The sequence below is a fragment of the Carassius carassius genome, chromosome 3 (assembly GCF_963082965.1).
Source record: "Carassius carassius chromosome 3, fCarCar2.1, whole genome shotgun sequence".
Classification (NCBI taxonomy): Eukaryota; Metazoa; Chordata; class Actinopteri; order Cypriniformes; family Cyprinidae; genus Carassius; species Carassius carassius.
The window spans coordinates 19,337,590-19,353,106 of record NC_081757.1 but is presented as its reverse complement, the minus strand read 5'-3'; the positions used below and the strand labels follow the sequence as shown (position 1 = coordinate 19,353,106).

At 38.1% G+C, this 15,517-nt stretch overlaps 2 protein-coding genes across 5 annotated transcripts; both read left to right on the top strand.

Annotated features, from left to right (window-relative positions):
* The first annotated feature begins 725 nt into the window (after positions 1 to 725).
* Positions 726 to 13,096, top strand: atg13 (ATG13 autophagy related 13 homolog (S. cerevisiae)). Of its 3 annotated transcripts, XM_059532640.1 has the most exons (18): positions 726 to 917; positions 1,934 to 2,014; positions 2,122 to 2,202; positions 2,305 to 2,424; positions 2,538 to 2,584; positions 2,710 to 2,850; positions 2,969 to 3,009; positions 3,093 to 3,189; positions 6,416 to 6,514; positions 7,209 to 7,302; positions 7,996 to 8,094; positions 8,493 to 8,588; positions 8,775 to 8,914; positions 9,005 to 9,092; positions 9,725 to 9,802; positions 9,929 to 10,042; positions 11,785 to 11,913; positions 12,297 to 13,096. In XM_059532640.1, exons 2-18 carry the CDS (start codon positions 1,946 to 1,948, stop codon positions 12,372 to 12,374), a joined length of 1,611 nt encoding a protein of 536 aa, XP_059388623.1. In that variant the 5' UTR covers positions 726 to 917; positions 1,934 to 1,945; the 3' UTR covers positions 12,375 to 13,096. The 3 variants fall into 3 exon arrangements, with proteins under 3 accessions (XP_059388623.1, XP_059388641.1, XP_059388632.1); XM_059532658.1 differs by lacking the exon at positions 7,996 to 8,094 and having other exon boundaries at positions 7,209 to 7,263; XM_059532649.1 differs by lacking the exon at positions 7,996 to 8,094.
* Positions 13,097 to 13,264: 168 nt separating this feature from the next.
* Positions 13,265 to 15,394, top strand: si:dkey-23n7.10 (SPRY domain-containing SOCS box protein 3). 2 transcript variants are annotated; one of them, XM_059532687.1, is made up of 5 exons: positions 13,269 to 13,532; positions 13,791 to 13,957; positions 14,277 to 14,408; positions 14,691 to 14,881; positions 14,974 to 15,394. In XM_059532687.1, exons 2-5 carry the CDS (start codon positions 13,798 to 13,800, stop codon positions 15,175 to 15,177), a joined length of 687 nt encoding a protein of 228 aa, XP_059388670.1. In that variant the 5' UTR covers positions 13,269 to 13,532; positions 13,791 to 13,797; the 3' UTR covers positions 15,178 to 15,394. The 2 variants fall into 2 exon arrangements, with proteins under 2 accessions (XP_059388680.1, XP_059388670.1); XM_059532697.1 differs by lacking the exon at positions 14,277 to 14,408 and having other exon boundaries at positions 13,265 to 13,532.
* Positions 15,395 to 15,517: the final 123 nt, after the last annotated feature.

The following is a 15,517-nucleotide window of genomic DNA, read 5'->3' as shown; positions in this document are numbered from 1 at the left end:
ATCCCTCTTTAACTGCTATAGCTTTTTTTATATCCATTTCCAGCTTTACCAAAGCATCTAATGTTGATCGACCTTTCCTAAAACCATATTGATTAGGTGCCAATACTCCCTTACTCTCAAGTATATCATTTTTTCCATTAATTTACATAGATTTGATGTAAGTGCAATTGGCCTGTAATTCCCTGCTATCGATGCATCTTTACCTGGTTTAGCTATAGGAATTATTATTGCATGTTTCCATGACTTCGGCACTCTTCCTTCTACCCATATTTTATTATATAAATCCAATAATACTTTAAGTATTTTATCATTTGCATATTTAATCATAATATAATAAATTCCTTCTTGTCCAGGTGCTGATTGTTTTATTTTGTGTACTACTCTTTTAAGTTCCCATATTTTAAAATCAGTATCCAATGCTCCTTCGCCATCAGGTCGTTTATTATAAATGTCCTGATGTTGATTTAAAATTTCTATGGCGATTGTTTGTGTACGCCGACATTGAAGTGTGACGTCATTCACGTAACAAAATTCCTTTTCAGGGACTGCACTTTCGATTTTTGTAATGGTTGTTTAAAAAAAAAAAATTTGAAAAAAGATGTAACACATATATGCATATAATTTTATTATATCATAATTGCATACACTTCTTCATTCAAATGTAAAAAAATAAAACAACGAAAGTGGCGTGGCTGAATCAGTACAGGCAAAACGTCATCCCTGACCTAGCCAAATAAGCAAAATAAACAAAAATGCGGCGCCTGTCAATGTGTGACGTTGTGGTGCTACGATGTGATTAATTGAAAATACTGGATCGTTTAGGTTGTATTTTATAATTTCACGTAATCGGCCACGGTGTATCGGACACTTCCTCTACGTTACGTGTTAACAGTTGAATCTCCGCTCTGTGATGAGCTGTAAGTATATGCGCATGTTTTGCTAAGGGCTTAGCACTGGCTGCACACACACACAGATAGATAATTGTAAACAATCTGAGATGTTGTGGCTGTGAGAAACAAATGGCAGGTCTACAGTTTTCAGATATTGAGTCGGATAAACTGGCAGCTGTCATTTGACATTGATTGCTATAAAGGTGTTTTAATGTTGTGTTGTGTAACTTGTTGTTTTCTATTCAGAACATGTTTAAATGCTTAGAGGCGAGCTGCCGTAAAGATGTTACAGTACTAATGACACAAAGACGTCAGTAAATTAGTTAATTATTACTATTAATAGAGTAGGATGGTGCAAGATGACACCCACTCTTTTTTTCCCCTCTTGACTATGGAAGCCTCACAAACTCTATAGAATAGTATTTGAATATCGACACTTTTAAGAGTTTGTTAGTCAAAACACTTTTGAGGTTAACTCAAATCTAATTTGGTATCTTTGGTAAATAGTGATCTATGACATTGCATTCTGTTGAATATCAAAGATTTTGTGTCCATTTGTATATTAGGAATTTGTGGACCAAGTTTTTACATCCATCCATCCATCCATCCATCCATCCATCCATCCATCTATCTATCAGTTCTGTAGTGGTTTTGCCCCTAGAATTGGCACAGAAAGTTATAATATAATGGTTATTACTCTGAGTTATATGTACATTTCCGACACCTTTGCTATTCATTCAGTCCTGCTTTGTCTGCCATCAGTCATTCAAATATTCAACAAAATTGTCAAAGTACAATATTATATAGATGATGCAGTATTTTACATTATAACACTCATCTTGTACATGTTGTATCTAAATATGTTACTATTTTAAAATATGTTAAACGTACATTATTATTAAGTGAGCTTTTTCCCCCATCTTATCGTACTAATTGACCTGACTTTCATTTAAGTATATTATGTACTTTTTCAGTCATAGTGTTATTTGTAACTGCTTTTTCACTGTGCGCTGAGGAAACTCTCTTTAATTTGTATATCTTAGGTGCGTGCGGCAATGGATGGTGATCTGAGCCCACAGGACAAGAAAGACTTGGATAAATTCATCAAATTCTTTGCCTTGAAGGTGATTGCATTAAACACTTACAGTACTAAGGGTAACATTGCATGCATGAAATCTGGTATCCCAGGTGACAGGGTGAGTATATCCTTTGCTTTACGTGTTTCTTTCAGACAGTGCAAATTATAGTTCAAGCCCGGCTTGGAGAGAAGATCAGCACTTGCTCTTCTTCATCACCGACAGGGTCAGACTGGGTAAGACACATCCAGGACACTTCACATACAGCGGTCCTGTTTGTTTACATCATAACTAACATGAGCTCTGCGCGTCTGGTTGTTTTCATGATTTTAATTCAGTTTAATCTGGCAATAAAAGACATCCCAGAGGTGACTCATGAAGCAAAAAAAGCTCTCGCTGGACAACTGCCAGGCATCGGCCGATCCATGTGTGTGGAGATCTCCCTCAAAACCTCAGAGGTCTAGTCTTTCTTTCAGTTCATCATCAATATAATAAAAGGATCATGACAAAATGCCCAACTTAATGAAAAGATGTTTACCTGAGTATTAAGAAGTTGTGTTTACCCATGCAGGGAGACTCCATGGAGCTGGAGACGTGGTGTTTGGAAATGAATGAAAAGTGAGCACACACAGTTCCCCTATATAGACAGGAGCTTAAAACTGCTCTGTGTTGAGATTGATACATTATCAGCAAGTCAATATTTACTTTACTGGGGCATAACTCGGGTTTGCATTTTCTTCCAGGTGTGATAAGGACATTAAAGTGTCCTATACAGTTTATAATCGGCTGTCTCTGCTGCTCAAGTCTTTGCTGGCCATCACAAGGGTGACACCTGCTTACAAGCTTTCACGTAAACAAGGGCATGATTATGTCATACTCTACAGGTACTCAACGGACTTTCTTCTACACTCCACAAAGCCTTATATTGCCTGATACATGAGTTCATAGAGGGGGGAAAAGGATATCATGTACAGTCAGATTTGATTAACATCTCTTTGATAGGATCTATTTTGGAGATGTCCAGCTGACAGGTCTCGGGGAAGGTAATAGTTTGAAGGGCTCTCTTCAAAGTACTAAGAAAGGATGTGTAGATGTTCTGTAGTATCTTTTTCTCTTCTCTCTGCAGGGTTCCAGACAGTGCGAGTGGGTATCGTAGGCACTCCCATAGGCTCCATCACTTTGTCCTGCGCATATCGCACTAATTTGGCCCTCATGTCTTCAAGGTATGCATTACGTCTTCCTGTATGCAAGTGCTGGGCGATAAACTGTTTTGAATTACACAACCATTATGACTTTTTAAAAACCAGCATACTGGTAAAAGTGCCTAAACAGCGTTGCAGCATTGTGAATTGAGAGTTGACCAATAACTCAACATGCAAATATTGCAGCAGCCTCGGATAACTGTTGTTTTACATTCACAGCACATTAAAACGTCTTAACTACTTGACCTGGACAAACTGTTTGTCATTAGAAAGATTTCTACTCTTATAGTAGAACATGGTTGCAGTGACAGTAATTGTTCTAAATAAATAAATCTTGATTTATTTCAGGAGTGCAAAATAATGCATGATATTTTGAACAGAATAAAAACACTTATCCATATTCAGTCACATCTGCTGCAATTTATTTGTATTCACATAGCTTCACTGAACAGGATCTATTATTAGGGCTTATAGTCCAAATTGTGCTTACTTGAAGTGTTGATATATTTATACATGTCTACTTCATATTTCTTCATACATAATCATTTTTATTCATTTTCTATTGATTTATGCTAAATTACGTTTTCTACCTATTAGATTTTTTTATTAACGTCTACAGTCGTGGCCAAAAGTTTTGAGAATTACATAAATATTGGAAATTGGAAACGTTGCTGCTTAAGTTTTTATAATAGCAATTTGCATATACTCCAGAATGTTATGAAGAGTGATCAGATGAATTGCATAGTACTTCTTTGCCATGAAAATTAACTTAATCCCAAAAAAAACTTTCCACTGCATTTCATTGCTGTCATTAAAGGACCTGCTGAGATCATTTCAGTAATCGTCTTGTTAACTCAGGTGAGAATGTTGACCAGCACAAGGCTGGAGATCATTATGTCAGGCTGATTGGGTTAGAATGGCAGACTTGACATGTTAAAAGGAGGGTGATGCTTGAAATTATTGTTCTTCCATTGTTAACCATGGTGACCTGCAAAGAAACGCGTGCAGCCATCATTGCGTTGCATAAAAATGGCTTCACAGGCAAGGATATTGTGGCTACTAAGATTGCACCTAAATAAACAATTTATAGGATCATCAAGAACTTCAAGGAAAGAGGTTCAATTCTTGTAAAGAAGGCTTCAGGGCATCCAAGAAAGTCCAGCAAGCGCCAGGATCATCTCCTAAAGAGGATTCAGTTGCGGGATCGGAGTGCCACCAGTGCAGAGCTTGCTCAGGAATGGCAGCAGGCAGGTGTGAGCGCATCTGCACGCACAGTGAGGCCAAGACTTTTGGAAGATGGCCTGGTGTCAAGAAGGGCAGCAAAGAAGCCACTTCTCTCCAAAAAAAACATCAGGGACAGATTGATCTTCTGCAGAAAGTATAGTGAATGGACTGCTGAGGACTGGGGCAAATTCATATTCTCCGATGAAGCCCCTTTCCGATTGTTTGGGGCATCTGGAAAAAGGCTTGTCCGGAGAAGAAAAGGTGAGCGCTACCATCAGTCCTGTGTCATGCCAACAGTAAAGCATCCTGACACCATTCATGTGTGGGGTTGCTTCTCATCCAAGGGAGTGGGCTCACTCACAATTCTGCCCAACACAGCCATGAATAAAGAATGGTACCAAAACACCCTCCAACAGCAACTTCTTCCAACAATCCAACAACAGTTTGGTGAAGAACAATGCATTTTCCAGCACGATGGAGCACCGTGCCATAAGGCAAAAGTGATAACTAAGTGGCCCGGGGACCAGAATGTTGAAATTTTGGGTCCATGGCCTGGAAACTTCCCAGATCTTAATCCCATTGAGAACTTGTGGTCAATCCTCAAGAGGCGGGTGAACAAACAAAAACCCACTAATTCTGACAAACTCCAAGAAGTGATTATGAAAGAATGGGTTGCTATCAGTCAGGATTTGGCTCAGAAGTTGATTGAGAGCATGCCCAGTCGAATTGCAGAGGTCCTGAAAAAGAAGGGCCAACACTGCAAATACTGACTCTGTGCATAAATGTCATGTAATTGTCGATAAAAGCCTTTGAAACGTATGAAGTGCTTGTAATTTTATATTTCAGTACATCACAGAAACAACTGAAACAAAGATCTAAAAGCAGTTTAGCAGCAAACTTTTTGAAAACTAATATTTATGTAATTCTCAAAACTTTTGGCCACGACTGTACACCTACACCAACCCTGAACCTACCCCTTACAATAATACAAAAACAGTAATTATTGTTGTACAGTGTGTTCCCAGTAGCCGCAGCTGTATCTCTTCTAGCCTAGATCCTGCTTCCAGTGCTGTCTGTCTGTGTTTTCTCTTCCACGATCGCTGTTCTGACTCGGAGGAAGCTTCTTCGCTGCTCATAACGTCAGTCATATCAAAGGGACTATGATCATATTATGCGTTCATAACACGCCCTCCCTCTTATGACGAACTTCCACTTGGTGGGTAAATGTAGGGTAAATGTATACTGGGTAATCCATGTAATGCCAGAATAATGGCTGAATAAAAACAAAAGAATAATGATGATTATTCTCATACCTGGCAGGTGTCACACTGTAAAGAGGAGAAAATGCTGTAGCAGGCAGAGCAAGCTCACTGTTCACGATGAATGAAATATTGGAAGATAATCATCAATACTGAATTGGGAGTGGGGGGTTATATGAATGTATTTCTGACATGAGCCTCATTCTTCAGAAAAGTTTAGATGGTATTTTTCTTTTCGTCCTGCCTCCATTTAATGGATATTAAAATAGTTTCATAAAGGCAGCTCTGCTTTGTTAACAGTAGTAACCAGGGAACCGCTAAACTGCTGCTACCCCTTAGCGCCACCTGCTGTCAGAGAGAGAATTTGCATTCCCATGCAGCCCATTTGCTATTTTTGTTTCTTGCAGATATGTTTTATGTAGTACACTTTCAAAAAGCTAAAGTCAGCCCTTTCTATTTTTGCTTTAAATTGTGAAATTATACCTAATATATCTAATTTAGATCAAAAACTGCTCCAGCATCATCTTTGTTTGGATTGTGATTAAAACCCAATGGTTGCATTTCATGCATTCTGATTCATATAAAGGCACATACAAAACCCCATGATAAAATGTAAAACTGCCACAATCCTAAAAAAAAAAAAAACTGTGATACAGATTTTTCGTCAAACTGTCCAGCACTAGTGCAACACATTCAAGCATTCAGATATTCTGGATCGTTTTGGAGTTGTGTTGTAAAGTATATTGTCCTTGTGTGTCTCGCAGGCAATTTGAGAGGACAGGCCCTATCATGGGTATCATCATTGATCATTTTGTGGAGCGTCCCTTCACTAATATGGCACACATGCATCCCTGCAGTTACAGGTGTGTAAACACATAGATAAACACATAGATACTTGTGCTACTATTCAGAGGTTTGGGGTGAGAAAGTGTATTACTTTTTCATTATTATAATTTTTTTTTTTTACAAAAGCACAAATTGATCAAAAGTGAAAATGAATATTTTTACAACGTTACAGAAGAGTTCTATTTAGAATAATTGCTGTTCTTTCTATTCATCAAAGAATATATAAAAAAACCACAATATACAAAATATTCAGTAAGTACTAAACAAAAATAAAATTATAATATGAAATGTTTCTTAGGCACCAAATGGGCATATTAGAATGATTTCTAAAGGAATGGCAACTGAAAATTCAGCTTCATCATCACAGAAATAAATATTTGTATATTAAGATGGAAAAAGTTATTTTAAATGGTAATAATATTTCACTTTATTACTGTTTTAACTGTACATTTGGTCTAATATATTTTGACTAATTTCCAAAACATTTTAAAAATCTTACCAACCCCAAACTGTTGTGTATACCGCAGTATCACCTGTATTGTTATTAAAAGCATAACTAACAATTTTTAGAATTCAGAATAAGTTGGAATTAAACCATTAATAATCATAAAAAAAACAGGTTTGATAGTATTGATGGAACAGGGATTCAAACTGATGACTCCGCTTTCTTGTCCTGGCCTCTAACCAGCTCTTTACTTTTTTCTCTCTTAGAGCGCCTGGAGAAGATGAGGGAGGGACATATGCAGGAATAGAAGACTCTCAGGAGGTGTGCAACACATCTTTTTCCACCTCCCCACCATCGCAGGTAATGCCGTCTCTATCACCTTCCCATCTATCCCATTAAATAGAAGCCTTCAGCACCTTCCCTGTACAAGCCAGGCTTCAGTCCAGGTGCAGTGCAGCCAGTCATTAAGAGGTCAACTTTTAACCTCTCACAGTGGATACGCTGTTTTCATTCACGAGTCTCTTTCAGCAGTTCCCCGATGAACAGCTCTCATTTTTTAATCATGATTTATAGTTTTTATATTCCTCCAGCCATGAATATGATTACAGTACAAGTACAGTACATTTCCTCCCTATACTTAGTTGTCTTTTCATTTTTTTTCTTTTTGCTGTGTTTGGTTAGTCTGCTGTCTTGATCAGTGTTGTTTCTGTTAGCTAAATTCACTAATTTACAAAGCTGAAATAAACGAAGGCAAAATAAAATATAAAATTTTTATATATTTTAAAGTATATAAATAATACTAAAATAATACTGGCCTTGGTGTACTTCCTTTAATACAAAAGTGTTCAAAAATCTTCAGACTAGCGTTAAAATCATTTATCTGAACATAGAATCCGTTTCTCTCTCTCCCCATTATCACTTTCTGTACTAGTGCTCTCATTGCTGTTGCCCTTGTGTTTCTTTCTTTCTTTCTTTCTTTCTTTCTTTCTTTCTTTCTTTCTTTCTTTCTTTCTTTCTTTCTTTCTTTCTTTCTTTCTTTCTGTGTGCACATAGTGTGTATGTACATTAAGTCAGGCACATTTTAAGACACCTAAGTCGACTCTGATGGCCACACTGGAGGTTCCCCTCTTGGGGCTTGGCATCTCACAGCAAGTGAGTCCAGTGTGTGTGTGAGAGAAGTGTGTGTACACGCATGCAGCTGATAGATTAATTAAAATAAAAAGTGTGTGTGGCCTGCACCAGTAACCTACACTCCGTTGCTTACCCTTCATAACCTTGTATAACCTTTTAATGAATAGGGTTATACAGTATCACTCAACCAAAAACTATTTAAGCACTGCTCTGACAAAAGCCCACAATCACAGCTGCCTTCTCCTTGAGCTGACCTGTCTGCTGTTTTACTTGAAGCATTTGTGTGTTTGCTCTGATAACTACTCTAATCCTTCTTGCTCTCTGCTCTGCAGTGAGGTTTATAGAGGACCAGACTTAAAAAGCCCTCTTGTTCTGACATTTGACTCTTATTGTGATCTGAATCTCTCTCTGTCTCTCAGCTGTACAGCTCTCGTCTGTCATATCAGACTCCTGCCCTGGGAACTGTGGATTTGTGCCATCATACGGCTTGTACTGCTGCTGCACATCCTCACCAGGTACAGCACACAACAGTGCTTACGCATTATGCACATGTAAAAGCACCACTTTCCCTATCATAACTTCATGCACCTCATCCCTTCTGATGTAGAACAGCTGCTTGGAATGATTTGCACCTGTTTACAGAAGTGTGTGTTGTTTTGACCTGACCTGAGGTGACCAAGTATGCGTGTCTTTCTAATCAGATGGTTGTGCCCGGCAAAGAAGGTGGAGTCCCACAGGTGCCGGCTCAGCCTACTCATGGCACTGCAGCTGAGCATAGTCGTATCCCTTCATGCCCCACTGGACAGTCCCCTCAGCCGGCACCGCCCACATCTTGTAGTAGGTGAGCGTGTGAGAAGAATCAGACTGTTCAATGCTGATCATTCATTTGACATTTCAGCAAAATGTGATTCCATGTTTGTGTGTGTGGTAGCGAGGTGAAGACTGTGTCCCCCTCTGATGCTCTAGAGTCCAACTTCACCAGGAAAGTTGGAGCTTTTGTCAACAAACCCACCACTCAGGTTAGAATACATTAATAATATATAATAACTTAGAAAACAAAAAATTATCTTCATGTACATTAAAATAGTTCTTACATTCTTATAAAAATCTACATGAACTACTGAGCAGTTAAGCATACAGTTATCATTCAGAAGTTTGCGTTCGGTGAGGTTTTTGAAAAGAGTATCTTATCCTCACAACAGAATTTTCAGCATCATTACTCTTCAGTTTTACATGATGCTTCAGACAACAATCTAATATGCAAGAAAGCTTTCCTCTTATTATCATTATTGTCAGTGTTGAGCCACATAGCACACCTGAATTTTGTGAACATTTCTTTCTGAACTGTTTTAATGAATCAAAAGTGCAAAATAACAGAATTTGTTTGAAATAGAAATCTTTTTGTAACATTTTAAATGTTGTAACTGACATTTGTTAAGCTGAGTGCATTCTTTATGACTACATTTTTTTTTTAATTGTAAAGACCCCAAACCTTTGAAGGGTAGTGTATATATTAAACTTGAATTTGTTAATACTATTAAGTCAACACTTGCTAGTAACTAAGTACATAGTATAAGAAGTATTACTGATAAGTGCAAAGTCACTGTCATGTTCTTTGGGAGGTGAAAATGCATTCTGATGTGTAACTCAGGTGACAACAACCAGTTTGGATCTTCCTTTTGCTGCATTCGCTCCAAGAGCCTGTGACCTGCAGGAGAATGACCCAATGGTATTAAAAGCAAAAAACACCCATACTTAAATATACATTTCAAATGAAGAAACCCCGCTGCATCGTCCCCTGTCTTCTCATGTCTTTTTGTGTGTGTGATTTAGAGGTGTTTTTCTCTGTTTACAGGTGCACCCTCCTCCATCCCCGGCTCCTTCATCTCCTTTGCAAAGCAGCCTGCACTCGAACAGCTCGAGCCACAGCGGGGGGCAGCCACAAGACGACTTTGTCATGGTTGACTTTGTAAGTGCACCAACACATAATAAAAATACACTTATCAAGATCTACTTTCCTCTCCAGATATTGAGAGCTATGAAATATTGAGCATATTGAAAGGCACTGCATCAGTACATTGAGTAAATGGGAACTGCTGAGTACCAGAGTGGTGGGGACTGGTAGGCATTATGTTGTTTTTGATTCCTCTTGTGAGAGGTTTGACAGCAGAAAAGAGTTTTATCAAGCCCTTGACAGAGCATCTAGCAGGGCTTCCTGTTCTCCGGCACCGTGCTGGATTTCCAGCATGCAGCATTTGGCTGCGGAAAAAAATAATCCTACATTAAAAAAGATTGAAATCTTGTTGATTGTTAACACTTTTCGTTCATGCGTTCGCCTACCAATGGTATGAGAGGAACAGCTTTGACTCTCAACCAAACTAACATTACTAGCCAATCAGAATGTTTTGCTCTTATAAACACAAGACGTGCATAATAGTATTCAGTTGCATCCATAGACTGTATAAAAACAGGTCACATCCCTGATGAATGGAAAACACAACAAAAAGCTGCGAGGCGCAATGGTCAAAGATGTCCATCTAGTGCATATTTACATAGAATAGTGAATTTTAAAGCAGTAAAGCTTTGTAAACAGCTCAGAGTAATCATGCCATCTCCATAAGAACCATATGGTTGCCAGAACATATTCACCGGGGTTTTTTTTAAACGGTCCTGTTCACACACGATCTATTAATGGTAACTTACCGGTAATTTACCAGTGAAGACTGTATGTGTGAAAGGGGCTAAACTCTCCTCTGTATACACGCTGAATTTGTATTGCTTAACTTCATCTGGAAAACTGTGTGCATTATCTCACTAGATTTATAATGTAAATCATTGAAAACCTTTGCCAACACAGGAGAATACATCAACCTATGTCTAAATATGCCATGTGTTGTGCATTAGGCTTTCAAAATAAACGTTTCTGCACGTGGCCAAATATGAAAATGTAATGGATAACGCTGTAGAGAAAAATGTCACCAGGCCGTTGGCGCCCTCTCCAGGTATTTGTTTTAATACAGAATGTACTTAAGTTGGTTTTGTTCATGTTATTTATAGGTATATTACATTAGGTCAATTATATATTCATGAAAAACAAAATCATTTTGAATAAAGAAAGCAATAACTTTGCCATAGTATCATGTTAAAGTTTTCACAGTCATTGCATGCTTTACATGTGCTGCCCGGCCCCCGGAAAAAAGTTCTGGCTCAGGATTTTTTTTAGTTAACCTTTGATCTAGTGATCCAGAAAAGTCAAATATTCATCAGAAAAAAGAAACTTAGACTCTGACCTGAGAGAAAGCTACATATGCCTGATGCCTAATGAATCTGAAGAAGACCTTACTTTCCTTTTATTTTTATTTCATAAATGCTGCATTATACAATGCCAATTTGAAGATAGTGAGGTGATGTTGCATAAGAGAGATCCAAAGAGACCTGCTTGATCATGTTATTTTTCTGAATGACAGAGCAGCACTGTTCTGGTGTTGATCAGAGCTCTAATGTTGGGCTAAAATCAATACAAATGTTTCTAGAGAAGTAAAAACAAGAAAAAAACTAGCTCTTAATCAAACAAACATGAAAATCTAACTTAAATCTTCAGAATTGTTTGAAAATTACAAGCAGTTGAATTTGATTAATAAGTGTATGGTAAAAGCGAAATATGGTCCATATTTTGTTTAAAGATCAGTTCTGTGATTGTGTGCCAAACAGAAACCAGCATTCTCTAAGGATGACCTTCTGCCAATGGATCTGGGAACTTTCTATAGAGAGTTTCAAAACCCTCCTCAACTTGCAAGCCTGTCCATCGATGTCAGCGCTCAGTCTATGGCTGAGGATCTGGTGAGAAACATAACAACAAATTCTTGTCAAAGCACATACTGAACATTTTTGCAGTCTATATGGGACAGGTTGACCTTTAAAGTTAGAAAGGCATACAAAGAGAAGAAACACAGAGAGTATTCATATACTGTAGGTATAATTACATTACAGATTTGACAGTTTTTAGCACCAAATCAGGGTTGGTGTTAAAGTCTTAAGTAAAACGTTTTAATGTGTGGATAATAAAATTAAGAACCATTGAAATAAATGCAAGTATTTTTTATATATAGTTGACTTAGACAGAATCTGTGTACAAATTATACATAGGGTGACTTATTCACATTTATGCCATAGTAACATTGTGTTCATTATTAGTTGTAATAATGTGAACATGTACTTTGCAGGACTCTCTTCCAGAGAAACTGGCCATTTATGAGAAGAACATTGACGAGTTTGATGCGTTTGTGGACACGCTACAATAAAACAGAACCGAGATTGCATCCTTCACAACTTCTTTACTCCTCTTGCTTCATTCACTGAAGCATCCCTCACTGGATGTCTACATTAACCATGTTTTGTGTCAGTTTTTCCTTGTGCAATGAGCTATGAAGAGAATCGTCATTCAAGAAAAATAAGTGAACTGTATAAGGAGAAGCAGCATCTGTTACAGAACAGAGGAACATTTAATTTCCAACCCTTGTATTTATTAAAATAGCAGAAGTGTGTAAGTAAAGCTCACTGTAATGAATGTATAAACCTGTACCAGCCTTTATTTTTGTTTTGCTCATCACAACATCATGTGCAGTTCACTGACTTGTCACTGAAGCAGATTTCTCTCATTCTACCATTGGCACCATCTGAATTCTCTCACAATGTTAATTCAAGGGAAAAAACGTGAATTATCTAAGAATATGTCCAGTTTTTGTTTCATAGGTTTAAACATGAACAACAATACAAGTGAACACTGAGCCTGTGCTTACCTGCTTCCTGTATGTGCATTTTACCATAACTTTTCTTTTTTTTTTAGTTAGGGACAGTTTATCATTACTACTCATCAGGTCTTTAAACGCTTTTTTTTAAAAAAGCTTATGCTGGCAAGTCGTTAGGAGCTGGACCTTCTTTTATTATTTTAAGTGTCTTCTTTCTCTCTTCGCTTTGTCAATATGGCATGTAAATGTTGTGTAATAAACTGATTTATTTCAAACGGGCCTTTCTTTGTTTGTTTGTTTCCCCTATATGCTGAACTGGTCTTAAACATTGTGTCTTCTTTAGGCAACCCTTGGAGTTCACAAGCTAATGAATATTCGTTCGCTCGACGTTCGCCCAGCGGATTGGCGAAGGCGTGGCTCATGAATATTAATTAGGGTGCGTTACTGGAAGGCCACCAAGCAGCGTCAGCATTGGCTTTTTTAGAATTCATAAGCGCCGAAATACACGCCTACTTCCATATTTAGATAAATCCAGTGTTGTTTTGACAGCAGTTGTGAAATGTTTTTCTATCCTCCAGCTGTCTGAACACCCACATATAAAACTGACTGTGCCGTCTTTATTTCTTTTTAAAAGCGGATTTCAAGTGCCTAAAAGAAAGTTTTGGGTTCTTCTTCATTACATATCGGATTACATAACTTAGTGTACACTTGGTAAGTCACGTATGTTTTCTTTGTAGTACATGTGATGTGTACGTCGTGCTCACTCGTCTGAATGATCTCCGCGCTTTGAAATATCAAGAAATAGGTTAGAGTTTTGTAATAACTTATGCATATTAACTTGGAAATATTCAAATGATAGCAAACTAGTTTCTTCTTTTGGTAATGGGGATATTGGGTAACTGAAAGGTTTTGTTGTTGTTGTTTAACTGTAAAGTTACACTGATATGTATGGTATGCTGTGTGTTGTAGAGAGCAAATGTTGCGCTCTTTTAGAGGTCACTCTTGGGAGAGTTGGGAGTGGGATCCGGACAGTAAATCTCCTGATGCTCATCTGTCTCTGTGCCGACAAGCCGTCTATTTTCATATCAGTCCTCTGCTGGACAGTCAAGGGACTGCTGGGGTCAGAGGCACCAAAGGTGAGACTAGCGAGAAAACAGCGCTGCTTTTGTTGTCCATAAGTCAGATAGTTTTATTATTGTCAAATACAGTGTTACATTTAATCAGGCTGATACTGTTTTAGGAGTATAGTGATAAGTAGTTGTACATTAAGTGCTAGGTTCCTTTGCATCAAGCCTGGTTCAAGTTAATTTTTAACCAGCAATTGTAATGTTAGTAAGGCTTTTATAATTCTCTAGTAGAGTATTGTTCAGTAGTCCTGAGGATAACTATCATGTTGTGATAGAATGTTCTCATAATAATTGATTACCACAGGATAACTCATATTTCTGTGTAAAGGTTTCACTCATGGTGAGCATTACTGGGAGATTGAGTTCCTTGAGCCTCCATATGGAAGCTCTGTGATGGTGGGGGTCGGTACCCAAAATGCACTTCTGCACACAGGGGATCAAAAATTTGTTAACCTTATAGGTGAGTCATGTTCCTGTTAGGAATGCTCATATTCTTCTTCAACCAAATCAGCCCAGCCCAGCTCCACTCAGCACACACATAAACTCCCTCAGGTTGATTGTACTTGGCAACCTAAAAATGAATGTCTAATTATCAAACAGGAATTTTGTCCCATCAACGCTGCATAGATAAACAAAGGAGGAAAAGAACAGAACAAGCAGACCGCACAAAAGCACACTAAGTTTTTCTTTGAATCGTTGAAACTTTGTTATTGTTCTGATTGTCCTGTTTCTCTCTTCAAAGGCATCGACAGTGAGAGTTGGGGTCTATCATACAAAGGCTTCACCTGGCATAATGGGAGGAGTCGAAAATACACAGAGCCTTTTTATGAAAGAAATACAGTGCTTGGGGTTTTGCTGGACTTGAGCGCTGGAACACTGACGTTCTTCCGGAACGGAGTGAACCTCGGGGTGGCCTTCACTGGCCTGGAGCAGGTAAATATCACTGCACTGAGGATGTGGAAGCAGTGCATGTAAGTTATATGTGGGGTTTTAGAATGCTCCTGGAACTTCTGTGTTCCCTGCAGGTCAGCGAGGCTCTGTATCCTCTGGTGAGCTCTACAGCCCCTGAAACTGAGCTTCAGCTGGGTGTGAGGAGCCAGAGAATCTCCTCTCTACAGGAACAGTGCATTCACATCATCACACAGTCCCTCTCACATTATAGACATGCACATGAATTACCATTACCCACATCTCTGCTCTGTCAAATACACACACATTCACATTTATAAGCACGACCTGTTTCTCCAACTTCAAATAACACATAAATTATTGCTTAAGTTGAACAAAAACAGCATGTATGACCTTTAATGTAATCATGTTGGCGTTTGTATTCTTAATATGCCATTTCTGCTCTTGCTAGATGTCGTTGGCAATTGTTGTGTTCCAAAATAAGATATAATTACTTGTATGTATAATTAGTTTTTTTATACTCACAGGGCAGTTATTTTGGAGACAATTATGTAAAATATATAATTAAATATATCTTCTTGCTTTTATAAGAAAACTGTGGTAACGTTTTAATTTCCTCCCCACAACCAGGGGATGTTCTGAAGCTTATGAAACAAACCC